The sequence below is a fragment of the Pogoniulus pusillus genome, chromosome 7 (genome assembly GCF_015220805.1).
Source record: "Pogoniulus pusillus isolate bPogPus1 chromosome 7, bPogPus1.pri, whole genome shotgun sequence".
Lineage (NCBI taxonomy): Eukaryota > Metazoa > Chordata > Aves > Piciformes > Lybiidae > Pogoniulus > Pogoniulus pusillus.
Genome location: NC_087270.1, coordinates 10,337,927 through 10,362,937, shown reverse-complemented (window position 1 = coordinate 10,362,937; position 25,011 = coordinate 10,337,927). Strand labels below are relative to the sequence as shown.

The 25,011-nt window shown below is 38.3% G+C and overlaps 1 protein-coding gene across 1 annotated transcript in view; it reads right to left on the bottom strand.

Moving 5' to 3' along the window:
- CSMD1 (CUB and Sushi multiple domains 1) overlaps positions 1-25,011 on the bottom strand; it is a 1,024,926-nt gene that overhangs the window by 133,868 nt on the left and 866,047 nt on the right. Inside the window, exons 27-36 of the mRNA XM_064145849.1 lie at positions 24,479-24,670; positions 20,723-20,861; positions 17,201-17,388; positions 15,586-15,780; positions 12,948-13,064; positions 9,360-9,473; positions 7,664-7,759; positions 3,085-3,288; positions 1,889-2,013; positions 1,196-1,292 (exon numbers count right to left, since the gene is read on the bottom strand). Coding sequence (XP_064001919.1) covers positions 1,196-1,292; positions 1,889-2,013; positions 3,085-3,288; positions 7,664-7,759; positions 9,360-9,473; positions 12,948-13,064; positions 15,586-15,780; positions 17,201-17,388; positions 20,723-20,861; positions 24,479-24,670 — 1,467 coding nt within the window. The remainder of the gene's footprint in view (positions 1-1,195; positions 1,293-1,888; positions 2,014-3,084; positions 3,289-7,663; positions 7,760-9,359; positions 9,474-12,947; positions 13,065-15,585; positions 15,781-17,200; positions 17,389-20,722; positions 20,862-24,478; positions 24,671-25,011) is intronic.

The following is a 25,011-nucleotide window of genomic DNA, read 5'->3' as shown; positions in this document are numbered from 1 at the left end:
AATGCCACATCACTGGTTCAGTTTTGAGCACAGTGGATTTCATGTCATGTTCAAATATTCTTCATCAGACCTTTCCCATAAACAAGATAATTCTTCATTTTAAGTCTGACAGTCATTTTATAGAAGAGGTTAAGTCCACAACAAAGATGTGCTACTTGATCTACAATGCATTATTTCTAACACAAAAAGCAGTCTGCTTCAGTTTCTCTGGAAATTAGGGAGTCTTTTAAGCTAAAGTAAGATGACATACTTTTAATACAGAACAACAAAGTGTTTCAAATCTTGAATATTGTTAAATGGATCATTTAATCAGTTCTTTATCCAACAGGTCCAACGTATTTGTTACATTGTTCACTTGTCAAAATCTGATTGTATTTCCTAATTTCTTTCTTCTTTATTGCCAGTTTAATTCACAGTATTACTCACTAGTATTTAATGTAAAAAGTAATAGCTCTTTTCACTGGGTCTGGCTGAGACAGAGTTAAATTTTGTTATCATATCTGGCATGGTGCTGTGTTTTGGAGATTACTGAGCAGTGCTCACACACTGTCAAGGCCCTCTCTGTTTCTCAAAACACCCTAGCATTGTGCAGGCAGGGAGTACATAAAAAGTTGGGAGGTGACACAACTGGGACAGTAGAAACCAATTGACCATACCACGATAATGTCATATTCAGCATATGAAGATGAGGGACAAAAGAGGAAGGGAGGGATGTAGACAGTTATGGCATTGCAGTAATTTGTTTTGTTCTTTGAAGTCTAATGAATTTGGATGAATACAGAACGCTTTGTCTTTTTCCTGGGAAACAGAGGCTATCAAGGATAAACTAAACCAAAACTATCCAAGGAAGCTCCTTGAATCTCAGTACCACTGTATCTTCTAGTGGATGGGGTAGAAAAAGGACAGAATTAATATTTTTAGGTATCACCTAAATCCTACTAACTACACAAACAGGTTAATATCATATTTTCTTCTGAAAAAGCTGGTTTGGATTTGAATATTGACACATTTACAGTACCTGAAATCTCTTCTCCAAAATGAGAACATTTCATAATGATACCACCATGTAATACAAACATATCTCTTGTCTACATGTGTAAGACAAGAATGATGTTCCCTCACACACCTATATATGTTCTTTCACTCACATTCAATCAAACATATATTACATGTTTCAGTCATGATATAAACTCACCTGAAAAGCTCCCGAGACGTGGTGCTGTCATATCTCCACCATCATATATTTCAAGGGAGTCCCAATTATGTTCAGTGGCAAAGCTGATGACCTGGATCTGTAAAACCATAGAACTTTTTAAACCAACTAGCCGTATATATTTTCAAATGTTCTAGAAGCAACAAAATAAAAAGAGGTCATGGCCCAAAGAAGTATAAATAATAAACAGATCCAAACAAAAATGAAAAAAAGGGAATAAGACATTAACATTCACTTTTTAAGTTGCCTTAACTTTGAGAAGACATGATAGTAGGTAAGCATGAAGCATTTTGCACACACACTGCTTGATTTGAAAAAAATATTCCAGGTGTAAATGATCATCAGATAATCAAGACAGCTGCAGACCTGAAGTACCTTAGTAATATCCTAGCGGATAGAAGGGGCTGGGATTTGAATGCCAGGTTGAAGAGACCTGCTTTCAGTATTTCACACAGTTAAAAGGCAAAGGTGCTTGCTAAACATTTATCATTCACATCCTCATTTAACAACAAAACAAAACAAACAACCAAAAAGAGCAATAGTGAGAAAAACAAAGCACAAGTACTTCAAGGACCCAAACCAATGGCTGCTATTTTCTGCCACTTTAAGAAACCTAAACAATTATTTTTTTCAAGTGAACTACTAAGTATCATGTTTTACAGAATATAGACTTGCCTGAATACCTGATCCCTCAGTCACTATGATTTTCCACACACAATTCAAACTGTTACCATAAGGTTCAGGGTAACCTGGTGAAAGAATAGTACCTCTCCGCTCAGTAAAATTCCCACTGCATGGCACTGAAAGAAAATATGATGAATTATTACAATGATGAATTATTACAAACCCAAATCATTACAGAGAACGTTCAAGTAGTAATCATTTTACTAAGCTAATTACATTAATTCTCTTTTGATCACTCAATAGATGTGAAGCAATGTTCAGAACTTAGAAAGCAACATCGTCTAAAAATATCTGACCAATATCAATCATAAGATGTAACTTGAATGACTAAACAATTCAGAAGTGAAATTCTTTCTAGTGTGTGAAGCTAGAAAAGCCTGGCAACACACTCTGATCATGTCTTACCTGAGAGTAAAAACAAACTGTAAAGACATAACATTAAACACAATGATGACTGACTCACATCATGAGAACTTACCCACAGCCTAAGATACTTCCAGCATTGGATCTAGCTGGTTATTGGTTGCAATATTGGTCTAGCTGGTATACATTAAATATTCTTTAAGCTATACACAATTGCTTTTTTAAGGTTCAGGAAAACAGAACTAAACTAAGCAAAAAGTGGAATATACAGAAAATAGGACACACACTTATTTTCTGAGCACTATACTTAATTATAAATTCCTATAAATAGCAATGACTTTTTTAGACAAACCCAAAGAGAGAGAGAAAGAGGAAAACATCTTCAAAACCCCTACATTTGAAGTGGTGAATGTGTGTATTGACAGACCAAAGACAATTAACTATACTTAACAACGGCAGACATTGCACACTCTGTTTCTACTTGAAAGAAAAATAAATGAAACTGATAAAGGCACTTCTAGATAATGGAGCTCTGTCTTGTATTTCAAGGTGTAGATGAGTCACAAAAACAATGAATGTTCAAGAAAATGTACATCAAACTCGTTCACATAACCTGAATCATCATATGAAATATTACACTGTCTACCAGCCAGCTGGTACTCAATTCCTTTCTGATATCAAACCCTGCTCTTTTAAAGTGGACATATAGATATTAACTGGAGGAGGGTGACTATATGTGTCAAATGCTATTTTCTGAAGCAGTCCTTGAATTCTGATTCAGAGACATATGTGACACAACAGATGACTTAAATGTAATTGCTTACCTACACAGCTCGGCACTGTGTCATTCCACTGAGCTAAGGCATTAGGAACAGACTGACACCGGATAGCTTTTGAACCTTGTAGCAGATAGCCAGGACTACACTCAAATCGAACCACAGAGCCTGCTGAAAACTCAGAGCCGATTCTCCTTCCATACCTAGGCTCAGGCACTGAGCTACACTGTGTATCACTTGTGCGGGGAACAGCTGCAGAGAGAGAGAAGGAAACAAAAAAAAGAAGTTGTGAATCCAAATTACATCATCTAAAAAGTTAAGTGAACATTGGAAATGCCCAGTATTTAATGTAGGGCAGGGTTTGACTGGCCTAACGATTTCATGGCTGTTAGTTGGGTTGTGGTTTCAGGCTGGATAGTCATGTCAGTGCCATGGCATCTCGCAGAGCAATCCATTTGGGAAGTGTGTCCTTAGTCACAAGAGAAATCGTGGGCCAGTGGGCCTTTAGAAATGCTATCCCTTTGGCATGGAGGGTCTCCTTCCAAGAGTATGTGTACAACAGCCACTCAGCAGCATCTCCAGCAGCACATCCTCAGAAGCATCTTTGTCCCAAAGCTGTTGTCAGTCTCTCAAATACTTTTGAGAACAGGAGTTACATGCAGCTTTGACTGTGGAAGCTCTGGCATGGGAAAGGTTCTTAATACCAGCTGCACAGGAAACAGTTGGTGAGAAGCACATGATAGCTCATGACCTTCTCTCACAGAGGTCATCACTACAGCCCCCTGCTAGCTAAAATTTTTGCATTGCATGTGTCTGAACCTTTCTTGTCTTTGTCAGAGGCTGTATGACCTAACTAGACTTTCAGTGTCCATTCACAGCATGGAAGAAACTCTTGCTCAGCCTTTTATGGGAATAGTATCTTTTAATTTATTTTTCCACCCACTCCCTCACAAGGGAGAAAGATTCAGAAGAAAATCTTTGCTCAGATCCTCCTCACCTGGACTCCACATCTGGAGAATCTTTACAACAGCTGTATCAAGGTAAAGAATCCTTCTTGAGAACCAGATTAAAGAATACCCTATAATTGTCAGTAGTGACAGTTGGCAATTTGGATACATGCATTTGTAATGCAGACAGATTGTTCTGTGTAGCTGGCACATCCCACACCTCTCAAAGGATGCCAAATCATCTGGTTTCACTGCAATACTGCCTCATGAAAGTATTATCCTGTGAGCAAGCTATCTCTGCCATTATAACAAATACAGAGATAGTTTACCAAAACTGTTAAATTAGTTCATGTAGCAGAAGTGCTGCTCTGTGCTTCCCTATGGATTGAAAGCCACCGTTTTACTGAAAGCATCCAATGAGTTAAACAGCCATGGTAGCCACAAACAGCCAAGGCTGAAGTTGGGTGAGATTATTCTACTGTCATCAGAAAGCACTCAATCTCATGTTAAGGTTGGCTTTTTGCTCATTTTTCCACAGGCTTTACTAATAGGTTACAGTGAGGTAAGAGACACTAAGGATGCAGAAATAAACCATGCCACTCATAATAACAGGCACCCTTTTCTAATGCCTGATATGTGATACCTCATTTGGAAAATAATACTAACAGTCTTAGTTCTGCTCTCTAATTACACTCAGCAGTGTGTGCATATGCATTTTATTCTTGCTGCAGATTAGACCAACTTAGTGCCAGCATCACATTCCACTTTTATTATTGTTTCCCTTTCTCTTTCAGTCTTCACTCATCATAGTATGCTAAATTTCTCTATAGTCCTCTTCAAAATCTCATTAGACCTCATAAACTAATTCACATATTTCTATGGTAGAGCAAGTAAAGAAAGACAAGCATTAAACACATGTAAAAATTTGAGTGCTAGAAAAGGCCTTTACTGTGCTATTTAGGGAAAGAATTCAGGTATATGGAAGTACATCCTATTGTTTCTTAGGTAATGTAATTGCAGTAAAACAAGTATAAGACCAATGTGAAAACAATATCATTCCCTATCTTCTTAAATCTGATTGTTCCTAGCATATTTCAACATACCTGACTCTAACATATTGAAAGATTCAATATTAATTCAGTCTGATAGCACAAATGCCCTTTTCCTCATCTAGGAAAGACAAAGAAATGTGGTCACCTGGGAAACAGCAGTGAAGGTACTGATGACACATGCAGCTAAACCCAAAAAAAACTAAATCTGAATCAAAAACTACAAAAATTATCTGTTGCTTGCTCAAACAAGAATGTGTAATAACCTAAGCAATAGCTTTTCCCTCCTCTAGCCTTCCTTCTAGCCTCTGCCTCTAGTGTTGGCAAAGCGGACTTCTCAAGCTGTAGCACAGAAACGGTCCATTTTCTGTAACAATTATCCTTCATCTTTTACTAACTGTTTCATACTGCTGTGAAACAAAATTGAAATCAGCCCAGTGGAAAAGCGGACAGGGAAGGTCAATTTGGAAGAGAGGGCAATAAATAAAATGATTGACTTTGCAGACCAGATCACTGTGTTCAGCGTGAAGGCGGATGTCATTCTCTAGACAACTGAAAAGGGTAGCAAGTACGTGGTTGTTGGAAACATAAAAATTTCAGAGCTTATTAAACACTATTAGCTCATTAATCAATTTATGTATACATATGTGTGCATTAAGGCTCTCAAGATACAGAAAAATGTATTATTTTAAAAACTGCATCATTCTCCTCAGATAAACCAAGTGGCTTCACCTGACTCAGTTTCTGCTACTGTAGAAATTGTAGATTTGTTTAAGTCTACTTCTTACAGTCACTAAAAAGTAAATATTGTTCAAATAACTGGCTGGAATGAGGCTCACCTGGAGGCACAGCGTTATAGAAGTATGTGTATGTATATATACAGAGAGAGACAATATAACTGAGCTTTGTACCACTACAGATACTTTAAAAGCAGTTAAAAAAATAGCTAAACACTTTAGGCACACAAAACCCAAGTAAAACAGGACACAAAGATGTCATTCATGTGCAAATGGATGGTAAAAACTCAAATGCTGACAACTCTTTTCTCATTCCAGAATTTTGTATTGCCTTTTTGTGTGTGTGTGAATAATTGTGCATTTTAAATTTAAATGTGAGTGATGCTTTTGATATGTAAGAAGGGCAGGTACTGATATTTTGAGCTGTTTTACAAGTGGAATGTGCAGTCGTGGTGATATCTTTCTACGCACACAGAAGCAAGAAGGCTTAACAACAACATTCAGAAGAGTTTGAACAGTTCTAATAAGCTCCTTACAGGTATGGAAATACTATTGAGGTGAAATGGTTGTGTTTTTTTTTTTCCCATTAATTTACTGTACCAAACTATGACTGTGCTCTAATATAAGAAATAAAAATTATTAACAAAAATTAATCTTTGATATTAAACTATCCCAAACTACTTTTACATTCATTTTAGTCAACTTGAAAAGCTACTATACAATAAACAACAGTTTATTATAAACAAGCTTATTGAGTGTGTATGCAATACATCTGGTGAGCTGTCCAGAAGTCTGTTTGGGACTGCATTTATTGCCTGTAAGCAACAAACCTGTAAGCAGCGCTCCCCGTGTTACCAGACTGCATTCTCCAAGACACATGCATCAATTTAGTGTACAGAGCTGCCTAACAGCATGCTAACAGACTAGGGCATGCTGTCTCATTCCTGCATTTTGACTGCAGTATGCAGACATGTATATAATGCCTTCTGACATTCAGCTGTCACAGGATCACAGGATATTAGGGGTTGGATGGGACCCAAGGAGATCATCGAGTCCAACTCCCCTGCCAGAGCAGGAAGATACCTGCAAGTCTTACATCTGCCACCCACTGTGCAATATTGAAACTGCCTGATTGTTTCTGCTGTACCATTTTCCCTCTGAGCTCTTCAGGAAGATAGAATTCTTAGCATTTTGAACAAAACCTCTTGAACTCTCAAGTGGGAGTACTGAGAAATACTAATACAATTAAGCAAACTTCCCAAAACACTGAACTGAGCTACAGAAGTTCATGAAATAAGCTTTTTCCACTTTACCCTTTCTTTACAGTAATACACTGAGAAACACTGTGTGATGAAGAATCCAAGCTAATTTTATTCAAGCTAAGTCTGAAATTGTAGATGTTAAATCAAGCTGAAGCACAGCTATGCTGTTTTAATGTGACACATGCCTACACAAATTATGCACAACATTTTTAAGTACTGGATGCCTTTTTTTGTTGGCCTTCACAGTCCTCAGTATGTACTTCCGAATGCTGAGTGCATGAAGACCCAGTAGTAAGGGAGCAACAGACTGCAGACTACTGAGAGAAGATGGACATATTCGAGTTTGTGGAGCCAGATAAGAATCACCAGAGACAGCTGCCATTATGAAGCCAGATTACCATCAGAAGTACCTGATGGCTGGGAAGCTGTTACACCTGTATTTAAAGAAGTACTCCCAGATTGTCACACCTGTATTTAAAGAAGTACTCCAAGATTGTCACACCTGTAAAGTACTCTAAGATGTCACACCTGTATTCAAAGAAGTACTCTAAGATTGAGGAAGAGTTTAAAATAATACACTCAGTGACACTGACAACAGCATCTTCCACCACAAGCAGATCAGATATGTTTACCTTGGTAAACAAAGTGGAACCCCCTGGCTGATGCCCCACTCTTAGCACTGAATCGTAGAAGAATTTGATTAGATGTAGCCAAAGGCAATGTCTCTCCTACAAATGAAAACAGAAAACAAATACACAGATCAGAAACAAGAGTTACATCTCTTCTGTACATAATCAAATATACTGTTAAAATACTCAGTTTTATGTTAAAGAAATCATAAGTAACAGTGCATAAAATTATTGGAAGTTTGAAAGCTTGTTAGAATAAACATTTCATGATTAAACCCCAAAACATTTCAAAACTAAAACTAAAATGAGAGAGAATGGATACATAGTTCATTTTACATAGTTGCTTCAATAAAAATATATGGTCATGCATGAACTATATTACATTTTTAACTTTCTAAGAGCATTATTTTATATATATATATATTGACTTGAGGACTCAAAGATATTTTTTTTCTTTCCTGAGATATATATCTCTAGTCATGCTACAAGTTCAGTAATGAATCTCTACAGACAAAACTGGAGTACTTTTACACGAAAGGATGCCATTCCATATAACTCTGTTTATTCTCATTGGATTATAACAAAGCCATATATTAGGAAATTCCTCTGAAATGAATGATCTAATTTAAAATATCTTAGATTAGTGGGTAAAAAAAGTTTGGTTTTTTTTTCCCCACATAGATTTGCATTATTGTTACAAGCAACTGCTTGTAACAGAATCCTATCCTAAACCAGTGTAAAGCACAAGTTTAGATTCCTTTGAATCTTTGCTGTGAAAATAGACAGTAGTGTCAACTTTTTTTGTTTGATGCAGCAAAACTGCTGCATCAGTGCTTAGATGAGTCATCTCTTAAATGTAAACATTCTAAAAGCAAATGCTTTGTTGCTGAAATCTTGACAGTATTTAAACAATTCTAAAAATTAGATTATAAATTCCTATTTTGATCAAAAGAAAAAAGGCAAAAAAGCTACGATTCACCAGAGGAAAGGGTGAGCTGGATTTTTCTGTAAGTCAAATAGGTGTGTTACATTCTTTTAACATCAAATAGCTCTACAATTGTGTAAAGTGACAGTCAACAAGCCATAAAAAGTCTTGGATTATAACAACCTTAACCTCACATATAAACTGTCCTAAGTACCAAGAGTGCATGACAAAACACATCAGTAGCTGCAGAAATACCTATCACCCACTCAAGATGAAAACAGTCTCTGCATACACATACACTTGAAATTCTGGCAAGGCTGCAATCCATATAAGTGTAATGATGATTTCACAGGGTCAGTATCTTGCAACACTTACCTGAATGCAACAGATGGCCTCCTTTTAATCTAATTGCTTGTTTGCATACAGATAATTGCATTTTGTGAATACTAGTAATTTGGGCTTAAATTAGACATTCAAAAAATGCAGATGTGTAATTCACAGAGTTTAGGGGCAGAGGAGATAATTACACCATCTAATTTACCCTCTTACATAAAGATCTGAGAAATTCATTCAATTACTTCTGCACTCCTCCTAGTGCCTAAACCATGCATTTCCAAAACGTCCTGATTCAAAGATGTGAAGGCTCTTGCATTTCCCCTGGCATCCTGTTTCAGTGACTTCATGACTATATTTCCAAATGAAATTCAGAACATTGCTGTGATTTTTGTTTTCATGCTGAGCTGTGTAAAAATTCCATACTTCATTATTACTTACCTGAGTGGGATCCAGACAGTGAACTGAGAAGTCTAGCCTGAGAGTTTTCTCCATCAAATAATTCTGCCACATCATTCAAAGCTGTCTGAAAATACGCAAATTGCCCAAATACAACTATATTTTTAAAGAAGAAAAAGAGGGAGAGGGAAAAAAAAATTAAAGTGTGAAGATAAAACAAGAACCCAATCTTTAAACAGATGTTTTGTGAGGTATTTCCACTTGTCTTAGTAGTGGCTTACTACATGAATCCTTCACAAGTTAATTTGTTGTCTACTATGATAATACAGATGCATCAAACCTAACTAATATCAATCTAATGTACTTTTTATTATTTCCTTAATTCTTAGTTCAAAAATTAAGTTAATCTTTTCTTAAATGTGTGCTCTTGAGTCTAGTCTTATTTCTTACTGCACAGGCACCTATGAGAATAAGAAAATGGAATAGTTATAAAGGCAAGTTCATTCTGAACATTATCGACTAATAAGGAGCATCTGCTGTCACAGAGGATTAGCTGCTTAGCCCGCTATAGCCTGGGGAAGATATTTTAAAATCAATTTGACTATTTTTGTATCTTTCATAGAATTATAGAATCAACCAGGTTGGAAGAGACCTCCAAGATCAGCCAGTCCAACCTAACACCCAGCCCTAGCCAGTCAACTAGACCATGGCACAAAGTGCCTCATCCAGTCTTCTCTTGAACACCTCCAGAGATGGTGACTCCACCACCTCCCTGGGCAGCCCATTCCAATGCCAATCACTCTCTCTGACAACAACTTCCTCCTAACATCCAGCCTAGACTTCCCCTGGCACAACTTGAGACTGTGTCCCCTTGTTCTGTTGCTGCTTGCCTGGCAGAAGAGACCAATCCCCACCTGGCTACAATCTCCCTTCAGGTAGTTGTAGACAGCAATGAGGTTCCCCCTGAGCCTCCTCTTCTCCAGGCTAAACACCCCCAGCTCCCTCAGCCTCTCCTTTTTTAAATCAATACTTTCCAGAAAGAATACAGTAACCAATCAAATACTAAACATATCAACGTGCAACAAGTTTTGACATATTACTACACTTAATTTGCACTTCGATTGTAAGTAAAGTATATTATCAAATAAATCACCTAATTATACAATATAGCTCAGTAACTCTTGTATTCTATAGAACTAATAAATAGAACAGTAATTAGATCCTATGTAACTAACAAGTAAAACAGTAATTGCATCCTATTAAATCAAAATTTATTTTGTAGAGGAGTCAAAACTATAATAAAGAATACAAAATACTTTCACACTTTCCAATAGTATTGTGATGGTTTGGGTGTTCCCTGCCCCCCACACTTTGGAAATCTCCCAGACTAGATTCAGATGGCTCTGGAAGTTGAATGACGCTTATTATTTACAGCTTAGCACAATATACAGGCAGATTTTTACAGTATATACAGTTATAGACAGAAATAGACAAGGGAAAAGGGAATACAGAAACACAACAGCCCTCCCAGAAACCTGAGTCCCCAGAAGGGGCTCCCAACCACCCTCCACCTTCTCCCTCCCCTACCTTAACCCAGTCCCAAAGAAGAATGGAGGTTCAGCCAGGGGGTTAGGAAGCAAAGGGGATTAGTCAGACAAACGGCAAAGAGGTTAGAGAGAGATGCAGCTCGGAGCTCCCCAGCATGAGAAGTGCCTTGATCTATGTTTCAATTCTTCTTCTTGTACATCTCAGCAAGCCAATAAGTGAGACAGACATCGGCCTTATTCTCCTTTCACAGCCTGTAATCTAGTTCTTCTCACTAAAACATTCTAGCTAGGTTTAAACTAGCACAAGTACCAATTTCTAGAGTTTATTTGACTTCTATCCCTAAAACATTAATTCATTTATATAATATTATTTAAAAAATAGAATAGCTAATAAAAATATATTTTGGTTTATGATAATTTAAATGTAGCTGTTGCAAGTATCCACTCTGAAAATGTGTTTTCTCTCTGAATGAATGCTTCTGAATTGATTAAACTGGAATCGATTTTATTACTAAATAGCGAACATAAATATTGAGCTAATTGCAAATTATTATTAATAGCAACTATAATAATGAAATGGTAGTAAACAAGAATTCAGTACTAGAACAACAGTATGAATTACTATTAGCAGGTGTAATAAATTTTCACCATCTGTAAATCTCTTAACTGCTTCTGTCAGCAGCTTTCCAAATCCTCTAGTGAAAAAAACACTTCAGTCCTTACAAGTTTGATGTACACACTACAAAACACACTAAGGCACTTTGTATTCAGTGCTTTGCTAGGCATGTAGTCAAATGTCTCTTACTGCTATTTATTTAGACTTAGGGAAAACCACTCTGCAGAAAACCATACCCTCAATATAACTGCACCTCTTTTTAACTTTTTTTTTTGTCCAAGTATTTTGACACATTGACATAACCACTTTCATGGCTTCTTTTTCATGACTGTTTCCCACTGCACTTGTTATGTGTGAATCTACTCATCTTTGTTGAAACATGAAAAGAGAAAAGTTAAAATACAAGAGAACTGTGCTAGTTTGAAGCTAGCTAGAATGTTTTGGTGAGAAGAATTAGATCAGAGGCTATGGAAGAGAAACAGTGCTGATGTCTAGTTCACTCATAGGCTTGCTGAGAGGTATAAGATCAAGAATCCAAACATAGATAAGGGAGTCATTCTGCTTGGGACCTCTGAGCTGCATTTCTCTCTACCCTCTCTGCCATGTCTCTGATTAATCCTCTTTGCCTCCTAACTCCCTGGCTGAACCTCCATTCTTCCTTGGGACTGGGGTAAGTTCGAGAGGGGTAGGGGAAAGGTGAAAGGGTGGTCGGAAGCCCCTCCTGGGGACTCAGGTTTCTGGGAGGGCTGCTGTGTTTCTGTATTCCCTTTTACCTTGTCTATAACTGTACATACTGTAAATATCTGCTTGTATATTGAGCTAAGCTGTAAATAATAAGCTTCTTTCAAATTTCCAGAGCCAGCTGAGTCTAGTCTGGGTGATTTCCAAAGTGGGGGGGGGGGGAGGAGCAGGTAACACCCAAAGCATCACAATCACGTAATTAAAGCTATCACAGCCATACTACCCTAAATGAGCAGTAGCAATTTATGTAAACATCACAGAAGGAAGAAAAATACTTGAGTGGGAATAATTTTTTTCAAGTAGATATTAAGTATTTTAAAACAATTTACATAGCTTTAAGTTTAAAAATTGAACACCCAAAACCATCACACCATAAAACACCAAACCATCACAAGAACAATTGGTACTTGCTCTTTGACAACTTATTTTAATCTGCAGAGATACTTAGTGACTGACTGTTGTATAATGATGAAGGACACAATTCATGAAAGTACTCAGAACTAGCTTGGAGAGCAGACACAAATGGCTGAGCTGAAATCTATTGATTACTTGAGGGAGAAATAAGAAGTCAACTCCCTAGAATCAATTCCTATGTCAAGAATACGTTTATTCTCCTTATAAGCAACTCGCAATATATTGAAGATCTAAGGTCAGCATTACTCATAAAGGATGTCAAACACTAGAACCATGATGAAGGATTGATAAATCAGCAGAAGAATTTCTTACCAAATTCTTTAGGTACAGTTATTGAATAATAGCAGGTCTGCCCAGCAGTGTAATTATGAGGATAATTTGGTGACAAAACCACTCCCTCTGTTCCAGTGTACTGCCCTCCACATGGTGCTGGAAACAAACCAGAAAGAAACATGCTCTAGTAATTAGAGTTGTCTGTATTAGTTCAGTCTGAAAAGGGAAATAAAACAATTAAAATTGACTATTCAGTGACTTTTGCTTTGCTTTTTTCTCAGGACACAAATTAAAATCTGTTAAAAATCAGAATACACACAAGTTTTACTTGATTACTCACATAGGGCTGGAAGTATAAATTATCTAGTTGAAAGAAACTGTAAACACCAAATTTGAGTGTTTTGTCATTTGAAGTTTTTTGGGTGGATTTTTTGGTGTTGTTTCTTTGTTTTGTATTGTTTTGTTTTCCCATTAATATATCATAGAACATGATGTATTAATGGCTGGAAGGGACCTCGAAAGATCCTCTGGTCCAGCTCCTTTGACAGAGCAGGACAACTGTGCTGGCTTGAGGCTAATTGGAATATTTTACTGAGAGAAATTAAATCCTTAGCTGTGAGAAGAAAGAATAAAACAGCAGTACCCTATATCACCCATTCTGCTGCTGAGAAACACAACTAGTCAAAATATAGACAAGATGCTCACTTCTCACACACTGCTCAGCTCTCAGTTCTGCCCCTTCTCTCTGGCGGTCTGTGCGTGGTTGCCTCTGCCTAACTCTAATCTGACCTAACCCTTTTATTTTCCCCTAACCTTCTTGTAATCTTTTTGACATCTCACCTCAGATCTCTCCAAATTTATCATGTGAGATATATGGGGATTGATCTGATTGATTAGATATTTCCAAAGGGAGGGAAAGAGATGGGAGGGGGGAGGAGGTTTGGGTTGGGAACCTCCTGGCAGTCTGATTTCTGGGAGGGGTACTGTGTTTCTGTATTACCTTTAACTTGTATATAACTGTACATATTTGTGGATACTGTGTATATATATGCTTATAAATTGTGCTAAGCTGTAAATACAGTTTCATTCCTTAACTTCCAGTCAGCTGAATCTAGTCTGGGTGACTTCATATGAGTAGGGGGGGAAGGAGTAGCTTCCAAACCACTACAATAACCTAGAGCAGATCACACTGGAATGCACCTAGAGGATTCTTGAATATCTCCAGAGAGGAACACTCCACAACCTTCCTGGGCAGCTGGTTCCAGCGCTCTGTCACCCTCACAATGAAAAGATTCTTCCTCAGGTTCACATGGAACCTCTTATGTCTCAATATATGTCTATATATGTCATAAATATCATAGAAAAAACTAGGTTGGAAGAGATGTCCAAGATCATCCAGTCCAACCTAGCAACCAGCCCTAGCCACTCAACTAGACCATGGCACTAAGTGCCTCATCCAGGCTTTTCTTGAACACCTCCAGGGACGGTGACTCCACCACCTCCCTGGGCAGCCTATTCCAGTGGCAAACCACTGTGAAGAACTTCCTCCTAAGAAATATATATGTCCATACACTTCTATTAAAAAAAACCAACATCAACAAAAACACCCAAAAACCCCAACAAAACCCATGAAACCACCCCAAAAAAATGACTCAGAACACCCCTCCCCCCCGAAACTACTGCATATATAACTGACACGAGACAGTTATCTTGGGTATCAGAAGAACTCATAGATGTGCTAACAGCATCCTGCACAGAATGCCCCATGCTTTCACAGGTGTGTATCACAGTTTAACTATAATGAGATACTCAGTCTTTCAGTCAGTAGTTTCTGTTTCTCGAGACATTCAGTGCTTTCTAGAATGGGTATTACAAGCATCTCAATGCTGCATTTATTTTCACCTGAAAATTAAAATGTCTCAGAGCTAATTTAGCTTCTATCTCTTGCTTCAGCATTTTTATTGCATTAATACAGAGGATGTTTTAAATTAAAAAACAAATTACATATAGCATTGTCAATAAAGTACTGCATGATTTATGTTTATTAAAATGCTCCTGTAACAAAAAAATAAAATTAACTGTTAATTGGATGATTCTTCAAAATTAATTCCATGTGAGACCGAATCATAGAATCAAGCAGGTTGGAAGAGACCTCCAAGATCATCCAGTCCAACCTAGCACCCAGCCCTGGTGATACTGAAGTCTATTTTGTTACTACACAGGTATTGTTTTAGGAGCTCTCTCTGTCCATTCTAGATCTTTATTTCTGGGTGCTGAAAATTGAGGATTATTATTATTATTATAATAAAAAAAAGGAGGCTGATTATTACTACAAACACACAGAGAATCATTATGGTTGAGAAAGAGCTTTAAGACCTTTAAGACCTAACTCTACCCGGCCTGCTTACTACACCACACACGAGCACCATATATCTAGACAGTGTCTTTAAAGTATATATTGATAGAGGAGTTTAAGGTGTTTTTCTCAAACAGTTAAAGCAAAATACTATTGACTAAGACACAGTCCAAAGATCATGCCATTATACTTTTTATTTTTTAGGGGTTTTTGGGAAATAAATACAAGCTATATGTGTATAAGTAGTAGAGACAGCCTAAGGCACTAAGAAACTCTGAATTCACTGGGTGACAAGAGAAATGCTAAGAACACAGTACATACCATTACAAGATGGCAATGCTCTGTCCCACGCTGGCTTTCCATCTGTACCAATTACACATGTTATAGTTGAAGGATCAATAATCTTATACCCAGAATCACACTGGTAAGTGATAGTTGACCCAAGCTTAAAGTCTGTCCCAATTCTTGTCCCATTCATGATGTTTCCAGGATCAAAACAAGCTTCCCGTGGCTTTTCTGTTAACATGAATTGATGCATATTTATACACTTTTTGAACTACACCAATTAAACAAAAATGATCACTTATCATTAGTTTCCTTTTTTAAACATTTTTTTCAAAAGCTATTAAAATATTTTTTCTTGTTTCTGTATGCTTAATCCAGATCATGGATGTTTACATTAGATTGGTTATACGGCCAAGGAAATGATACCTATCTTTAACTAAAATCCAATCTACGCCTTCTCTGGTGCCACTTGAGCTCATTTCTTCTTTTCCTAACATTTGCTACTTCACGGAAGAGATTTATGTCCACAGCATTATAATCTCCTTTCAGGTTGTAGAGAGCAATAAGGCCTCTCTCCAGCCTCCTTTTCTCCAGACTAAAAAATCCCAGTTCTCTCAGGTGCTCTTCATAAGCCCTGTGCTCTAGATCTTTTGTTAGCTTCATTACTCTTCTTTGGACACACTTCAGCACTTCAGTGTCCTGAGGAGCCCAAAACTGAAGGCAGTATTTGAGATGGTCTCCACAGTGCACTGTACAGGGCACAATCCCTTCCCTAGTCCTTCTTTCTACTCTCTTTCTGAAACAGGTCAGGACGCTGTTGGCCTTCTTGTCTACTTGTGCACACTGCTGGCTCTTATTTAGCTGATACAGGCCAGGATGTTGTCGGCCTTCTTGGCCACACTGCTGGCTCATATTTAGCTGCTGCTGATCAACACCCCTAGGTCCTTTTCTCTAGGCAGCTTTCCAGCCACTCTGCCCCAAAACTGTAGCCTTGCTTGAGGTTGTTGTGACCCAAGTGCAGGACTTGGAAACTGGCCATGCTCAACCTCATCCTATTGAACCCTGCTGATGGAAACCAGTTTGACAAATCTCAGAAGACATGACAATCAAGCCAGAGATAGTATCTGCAACCAGGTAAGAAACCAGCATTTGAAGAGAGAGTATGACTTTAACGGACAGTGTAACCCATTCTCTTGCTAGTAAGAGGTATCCCTGCAGAAAAAAAAAGACAAACACTGATGTGCAGCAGTTGTTTAAAAATGCATAAGTAGATTCAATAACAAAGTGGAAAGGAAAATGCATTGGTATGTAACAAAGAAGCAGCAGCAGTCATGTATTCTAATTGGGTGAGACAATTCCATTATTCTACAACACTTCTCCAAATGCTGCTTTTGATGTGACTCTTTTATCTCTACTTTTTTCCTTTGGAAGATGAAAATGTGCATAAGTGATGTGAAAGAGGTTTCTTGAAAGAGGATTTCTGTGTTCCTCCACACATTTACAGAAAATAGTTTTCAAAACCTACATCAATGCAGAGTTATTTGGCAGTTCTCTATGAATACATGTATAAGAAAACAGATTTAAGTCTCAATAAGTACTAAATAACATTTCTTTCCTTTTATGTTTGCAAAGATTATGGTGAAAACAGTACCTTTATAGTCAATTGCAAATCCTGACATTCCAACAGAAGCATCACTGCGAAAAGCCAGAAACAGACTGTTACCACTGCTTTCTATTCTTTCAGGAGCCTGTGAGCCTTGAAAACTGCCAATTAGAGGGCTGTTGGAATCTTCCCCTTCATAAATATGTAGGAAATCATAACTGGGTTCCATATTGAAACTGAAAATAAAAGAAAAAAGATAATTAATTCTTCATTTTTTTAATGAGTTGAACTGTGGCTTCCAATCTTCTGCCTAAAACGTTTTCTTCTCCAGAAATAAAAGTACTTTACAACATGATTTATGGTGAAAATGGATGGACTTCCAATGGACTTCTTTTTATCATTGATTTGAACACCATCAGTTTTCCGAAAGACCTACTATCCGGTCATCATGCAGGCTGTGTCTACAGTCAAGGAAAGAGAAGCACATGCTCCCATTGGTCTTGAACACCTTTCTCAATATGGAATGAATAAAATGCTACAGGAAGTCTGCCTCTTAGCAGTGACCACAGGAACGATCCAGACAACTAGCTCAAAAGTCCACATATATATTGTATCTCTCTATTTTCAAGCCCACATGCTCATTCTGTGCAGACACTGATGTCTTCCCAAAGCCTTAAGAAGACCTTGAGAATAGTGCAGGTCTTAGCTGTAGCTTGCTACTGAAAATGACATTGTAAGGAAGCATGCTTTGCAAATGTCAAACCCCCATTACCTCTCCCCTACCATCTAACAAAGGCCTTGAGAGCCTGAGGAGCTTCTTGCTGACTGGAAGCTAGTCAATGTTATTGCCATTTACAAGAACATGTAAGGAAAGAGCCAGGGCACTACGGATCCATTAGTCTAACCTCAGTCCCTGGAAAAAATTATAGACAACTTTACACTGGGTACAGCTGAGAGTCATGTAAGGAATAATGCAAGTATCAGGCGGAGTCAACATGGGTTCATAACGGCAAAGTCATGGTTAACTAATCTGATAGCCTTCTGTGATAAGGTCACCTGCCTAGCAAATGAAGGGAAGGTGACAAATGCAGCTTTTCTGAATTTTAGTAAGGCTTTTGACACTGCTGCTCAGTGCACCCCTCTAGAAAAGTTGTCCAGCAGCGAGACAAGTAGGCTGATTGAGCTCTGTGAAGAGCTGGCTGAAGGACAGCCCATTGAGTTATAGGGAATGGAGCTACATGTGGCTGGTGACCAAGCATCAGCAATGCTACCCAAGGTTCAGCCCTAGGGTCAGTTCTGTTCAATTTCTTTATCAACAATCTAGATACAGGAGTTGAATGCATCATCAGCAATTATGCTGATGATACCAAACTGAGAATTTCCACTGATTCTCCCAGGGGGCAACGGGCCTTGCAGAAGAATTTAGACAGACTGGAACATTGGGCTGTGATGGAAATTTAACAAGTGCACACACTGGATTCTGCACCAGGGATGAAATAATGCTTGACACAAGTATGAGCTGAGACAGAATTCAGTCCTGCAGAATGGGATCTCGGGGTGCTGGTTGAGAACAGGCTCAATGAGTCAGCAGTGTGCCCCAACAGCCAAGAGAACAAACTGTTGTACAAGCCATGTCCTGAGGTGCACCCAAGGCAACACAACCAACCAGTCAAAAGGGATGCTTATGCCCCTGTACTCAGCCTTGGTGTGGCCTCATCTTGAGTCCTATGTGTACTCCTGGGCCTCACATAAGAAAGATGTGGAAGTTGTTGAATGCATCCAGGAGATAGCCATAAAGCTGATGCAAAGGCTGGAAGGCACGTACTCTGGACTGCAATTATTGATAACCATTAACAGTTATTTGTACTGGGAGTACAGCATCAAATGCTAATTTTGTTATATTGCCTATACTTGTATGCCCTAAAAGAGAATTCAGAGACAAACCCAAATACTGAGCAATTGTAGGGTTTTTTGCCTTACTTGAAATGGAGCGTTAGAACTGATTAAATTATGGGACACTATCTAGACAACTTTTACCTCTTGGCTAAATAGATCATTTCTTCTCCCTGACCTATGTGCTCCAGGCAAGACATATTTCCCCTGAATTCAAAAAAACCTGTAAGAACTAAGTCACAAATAGAGTTTCCTCTATATTTCAAGTTTCTTCTACAAGGTACAACTACATAAATCAAGCATTTGTGTAAACTAACATTGTTTTTCACAGATTTTTAATTCATAGGTCACTGAAAGTTTTGGTCCTTAGGAATGTATTAAATATAAAAGGTGCCATTATTTCTCTCTTCATGTTATTTGGAAGCAATGATATATCACTGTTGTAGTAGCCTTGATAGGCCCAAAATAGGCTTATACCTGTCCTGCCTTGTCTAGGCATGTTTTTCTGCTCCATCAGAGAGGCAAGCACAGAAAACAGACACAAAACCTGAAGCCAGAGAGTCTGGCCTGCCCAGGGCCCTCTGGTAAACAAGGTACACACACTTGGCTCGTGCCTGCCTAGTGCAAGGCCTGTGCTGTTCCCAAATTAGGGAAAAGTGAGCCTGTGGCTCTGCCCAACATGATAAGGTTTGGCCAACTGCCATCCTGATTGGCTCTTCTGGTGTCCAAAGGGCAATTAACCTCAGCCCACATTGATAAAAGGAGATATGCAGGTGAACAACCTGCTTTGCTTCCCTGCTTTTGTTTCCCTGCTCAGTACCTGCTCCCTCTGCTGTGCCCAAGCCCTGCTGCTATTGCACACTGCCTTATTGCTGCCTGCTAAACTCCATTGCCGCCAGTTACCAGGAGCAGACCCTGGATGCCTGCAAGCGATCGGCCTGTGTGGCCAGTGTGATATGGTGCTGAGACTGCACCACATCTGCCTCTGCACCTGAAGGTGCTGCCTAGAATTCCAGAACATATACACAGATGGTCCAGAAGAAGCCAGGAGACAAGGGCAGAGATTGTCTGCATCCTTTCCACAGAAGCCAGGAACATTCAAGCCTCAATGCCCAACAAGACAGAGTCCCCTGAAAGCACTTGGGCACTGCCTGGGCTGTGGCTAATCCCCACAAGTGGGTAATAATAATAATCATCATCATCTGTGAGTAAAGGCTTAAATGCCTCTTTGTAATTCTCTACTGCCTTCTGCCAGAGAGCAGGAAGAGCTTGAGCCCAGCTACTGGGCAAGTGGCATATCGACCACAAGCGGCATTTGACCATGGGAATAGTCTCTTCCAGTTTAATCAATGTTCATATATTTTGCTGGTTATTACTAGATGTCGATATTATCCATAGAATGTTTCCATGACCATGTAAGAACTGAAATAGTATTAAAATTAGTGGTCAGGGGTGGCAGAGCTCTGACTAGCAAAATTAATAAACAATATTACTTTTGGAAAATATCATCTTGCATCAATTAATTTCCCCTCCCCAACAAGCACATGTCAGATGTATGGTCCAGAACTAAGCCAAAGGATAGAATTAGAAGCTATATTAGAAGTTATATATGATGTAATTTTTTTTATGTGACATTTAAAATCCTTTGAAAGGGAGGCATTCATTTAGAAACAGTACCTTTTGAATATCAAGGCAATGACAAAGTCAGGGTTTACTTTTATTCTCCAGTCACATTCTTTCCCAGGAGGATAAGGCTGTGGATAGTTAGGTGATAAAATAACTCCTGCTGGGCCTGTCAGGTTTCCTCCACAGGCAGCTGTCATAATGTAAAAAGAAACAGGCATATGATCAAATGCTAGTCACAAGTATGTATGAGCTATTAAATAGGAGTAAATTGACTTCTACATTTATCAAAAATAATGGTCATTTAGAAAACACAAACAAACCAAGCCAACACTACAAAAGGGGGAAAACTAAATAAAACCAAAACAGAAACACAAACCCACAATCACACAGAGCTTTCCCACTTCCAGTCAGCAAAGATTTTTTGTATACTCCTTAAAATAAAGAAGAACAAGACAAGCTGTTTCTACAGGAGTAAAAAATGTGAAGTTAAATAGGAAATCTTGTGTATTCTTGCTGTTACTTAATCATGTCTTTATCAAGCTGAAGTATTTCTTATGTCTGAAAGTACTGTAAGAACTAAGAAAGTTCAAGAACAAGATTCAGAACAGGAGAACTTCAACAGCAGGATCGAGGAAACAATTTCTTTTGACTGCAGATGTAGATCTGGTATAGACGATCCTGCTCTGGCAGGGGGGTTGGACTGGATGATCTTTCCAGGTCCCTTCCAGCCCCTAACGTTCTGTGATGAAGCAGTTCAAATCACTCAGTGAAGGTGTCACCCAAATAAGAATCCAGATATGTTTATTTAGTTACCATAAATTGAATGTTACCATTAAACAGGTAAGGAATCCAACTTCCGAGGACAATAATCCCTTAGAAGTCTACCTAAAAAGCACAGTAGCCAGCACAGGTTGCATTTAAATCGCCAAGTCATGCAGCAACATCTTTGTAGTGCAAAATAGTTGGTACTGGAATCTGCATTAAATGTGTTAAAGAAGGATTTTTTCAGGCGATTTACAGTCTGGTCCAATTGACTGCATGCTAATTGATGGCTAGAGTACATCAGATGCAATCAGAGAACACATCTTGCAGTTGAGTTTTATTCAAGAGCTCCAAGCAAATTCAAAATCATGAACTTGACCTGCGAAATGAGCCCCAAAACTCAAGCAGAGTTCTGCAGTAGGTCTGTTTGATTGCAGCGCTGGGTGCAGGCAGGATGGCTCCATCAATCCTGCACACCCCACGCTGGCAGAAGCCACAGTTTATGTGACAAGAGCAGGCATACTTATAATAGGAGGCAGGGTTATTACAATTATTTCTTGCAGGTCATTAACACAAGTATTTTCTCATTCTCCATCCCAATTCCAACAATCCCAACCCTGGTGGTCTGGAATGGTTATCTGCAAGGAACATCCCACACAGGCTTCCTTCCAGGGTCTTTCTCATCTCTGGTCAAGCAGACTCTTCTTTGTGGCAGATGTCAGGATATCCCTGCTTCTCCTTTATCTCCTTCCTGCTTTCCTCAGTCACTGCAGGCCCGGGTCTTTACCAGATTGCTTATCACAGATCTCCAACGAGAGATGGACACAGACACTCCTAGAGTGGTCCTTGTTTAGGTTTGCAGGTTATCAACATCTCTACAGAGTTCGATACATGGCTTGTCAGAGACACCCTCAAAATGAGCATCTGGTCTATGAGACCTTCTTAGCAGCATTCCTTGATTTTTCTTATATCAAACTAAAGGGTTAAGAAGCAAATTTACTTGGAAATCATGCTCCTAACTCAAATGGAAATGTTAATTAAGAGACTTCCCTTATTTATGAAAACAAATAAAACTTTATGTTCTCCCCTCAATTACATATTTGTTTACTTAAACTCTTAGTACATTCAGGAATTTGAGATGGTTTTGTGTCTGTAGTCTTGGTATTTTAGTAATTACTTAAAGCTGTGGAGCTTCTGTGTTTTGTTTTGTATTTTCTCTTTTTCTGGGGGGGGGGGGGAAGTTATTCACAAGTAACAATTCCAGAATTTTTTTTGTGAGCCTTATGTGCACTTCTGATTCAGCCTGAGATAACCACAAAGTTATAAATATAAATGGTACAAAAGCCATCAAACAACGAGGAATGGGATTTGTACAGTGTTCAAAGTACTGCATCATGAAGCTATTTAGTGTAGTTTTTCATTTGTGGGTTGGCATACTGAAATAAAGATTTCACAGTCATCTTGAAAATCACCCATAACAGCTTACAGAACTCCTAAGGTTTCTAATATTATCATGTCTACAGCCAAGATTGCTTTAATCTGCTTTCTCCATCAAAGTCACTTTGAGCACAGAGTAGAATAACAATAACTACCTAAGCTGTGCCCAAAGGTACTCTCTCATTCTGTCCTTCTTTATATCCTTCTTCCTTTTGTATCTTCTTGTTTGTTGGTTTTGTTTGGGGTTTTTTGTTTCTAGGCTGTAAAGAACTATAGAGTGCAACTGGTATTTACAGAAAGAGTGTGCATCTTCCAGATGCAACCAGAGAACACTTCTAGAACTTTAGGTATCAGACTTCTTTTATTTTAATTTAACTATTTCATTTTGTGAATAATCCTGGTTTGTTTTGGTTTTCTTTTATTACAGGTATTCACACATTGCACAGAAAGTACCAGAATCACAGAACATTAGAAATCGGAAGAGACCTCCAGAGATCATCGAGTCCACCCTGCCTGCCAAAGCAGGATTGTTGAGGGGAGGGAGACAACTAAATGATATGGGTATCTTCAATCCTCCCCAGAAGTTTTGAAATAACTGAAAACACTTTAGAGAAACTGCGGGACTGCAATTGTTTGGAGATTTTCAGTTTTGGAAAAGAGCTTCTCCAAACTGGCTTTTAGAGAGAACAAACCTTATGTTTACTCCAGTGTTATTAAAATACATTGTATTTGGACTTTAGAATCCTTAAACCAAGTCTTGATTTAATTATAATTCAATGGGCAAAACCTCATAAATATAAAAAAAAAATTACTGTGCCTACTTTTTCACAGATGTTGATTAATCTTAGGAGAACTGCACTAATGACCTTAAAAGACATTTCAGCAAGAGTTTTAAGCCTATACTTACTACTCTACCTACCAGAACCTCAGAGAAACCCTTATGCCATATAGGACTATGGAAAGAAGAACAAAAAGTTGTTTCAAAGCAAGAAGATTCTACCCTCTTCTGGTAAAAGGGAAGTATATGTCATTTACTTGAATGGCTTTGTCACTTGAACCCCTTTGCATGTAACTATCATAGAATCAACCAGGTTGGAAGAGACCTCCAAGATCATCCAAGCCAACCTAGCACCCAGCCCTAGCCAGTCAACTAGACCATGGCACTAAGTGCCTGATCCAGTATCCCAACATGCATCCTGCTTCAGAAGAAAAGAGCTTCCTAAGGATTTCACAGGACAGGCATTTCATCTACAGAAGAATTCAGAAGTTTTTCATAACAAATCACAGCTCATGTAATTAAATTATTACCTCATGTAATTAAATTATTACATAGAAGACCATTCTAATGGGACAATTTCAATGAGGAATTATTTTTATCAAAATAATCTCTTAAATTCTATAAAAAAGATTAAAGAATGAGAAAATTGCCTTTTAAAATAGTTCTAATGGTGAGACTTAAGCTGTTAGTAACGAAGTGCAAAATAACTTTTTGCAAGAAGCATCTCTTGTAGGTTGGAAAAGATCACTACTTATGCTCCTTATCCCTTAATCATCTGTCCCAAATCTGGGATGCATTCATCTTAAAAGAGCAACATTGTATCTAATTACCTATGCATGTAGGAGGATCAGGTTGCCAGAAGAATCGGTTATTTAGCTGCACACATGTGATTTTAGCCTGCCCTTGGAGCTGATAGCCAGGGTCACATTGAAAGGTGGTAGTATCTCCAGGCTCTCTACTGTCTCCGTATCTAGTGCCATTCTGTGGTGTCCCAGGATCATTACAGGTTGATGCAATAGAAGCTACAAGAGAATGATGAAGTAAAAGCTTTTAAGGTGCAGATAACAAACGTCCATATTGACAAGCCCAATATTTTGTGCAAGCATTCCAGCCAGAAGCAATATTATTTACTCTTCAGTTAACATAGGAAGGCATTTTATTTCTTTATTTTTATGAGAATCTGCCCACTGACATATATGATGATTATGTCGGCTTCCTGCCAGTTTCCTTAGTATAAAATATAGCCTCAGTAGAAACAAATACAAGCTTTTTCCCCCCCTTCTATTTTTGTGTGTGTATGACCACTTAATCCATCAAAGGAGCGGTTACTTCTTTACTCAATTTATACACTTTGATACCTTTA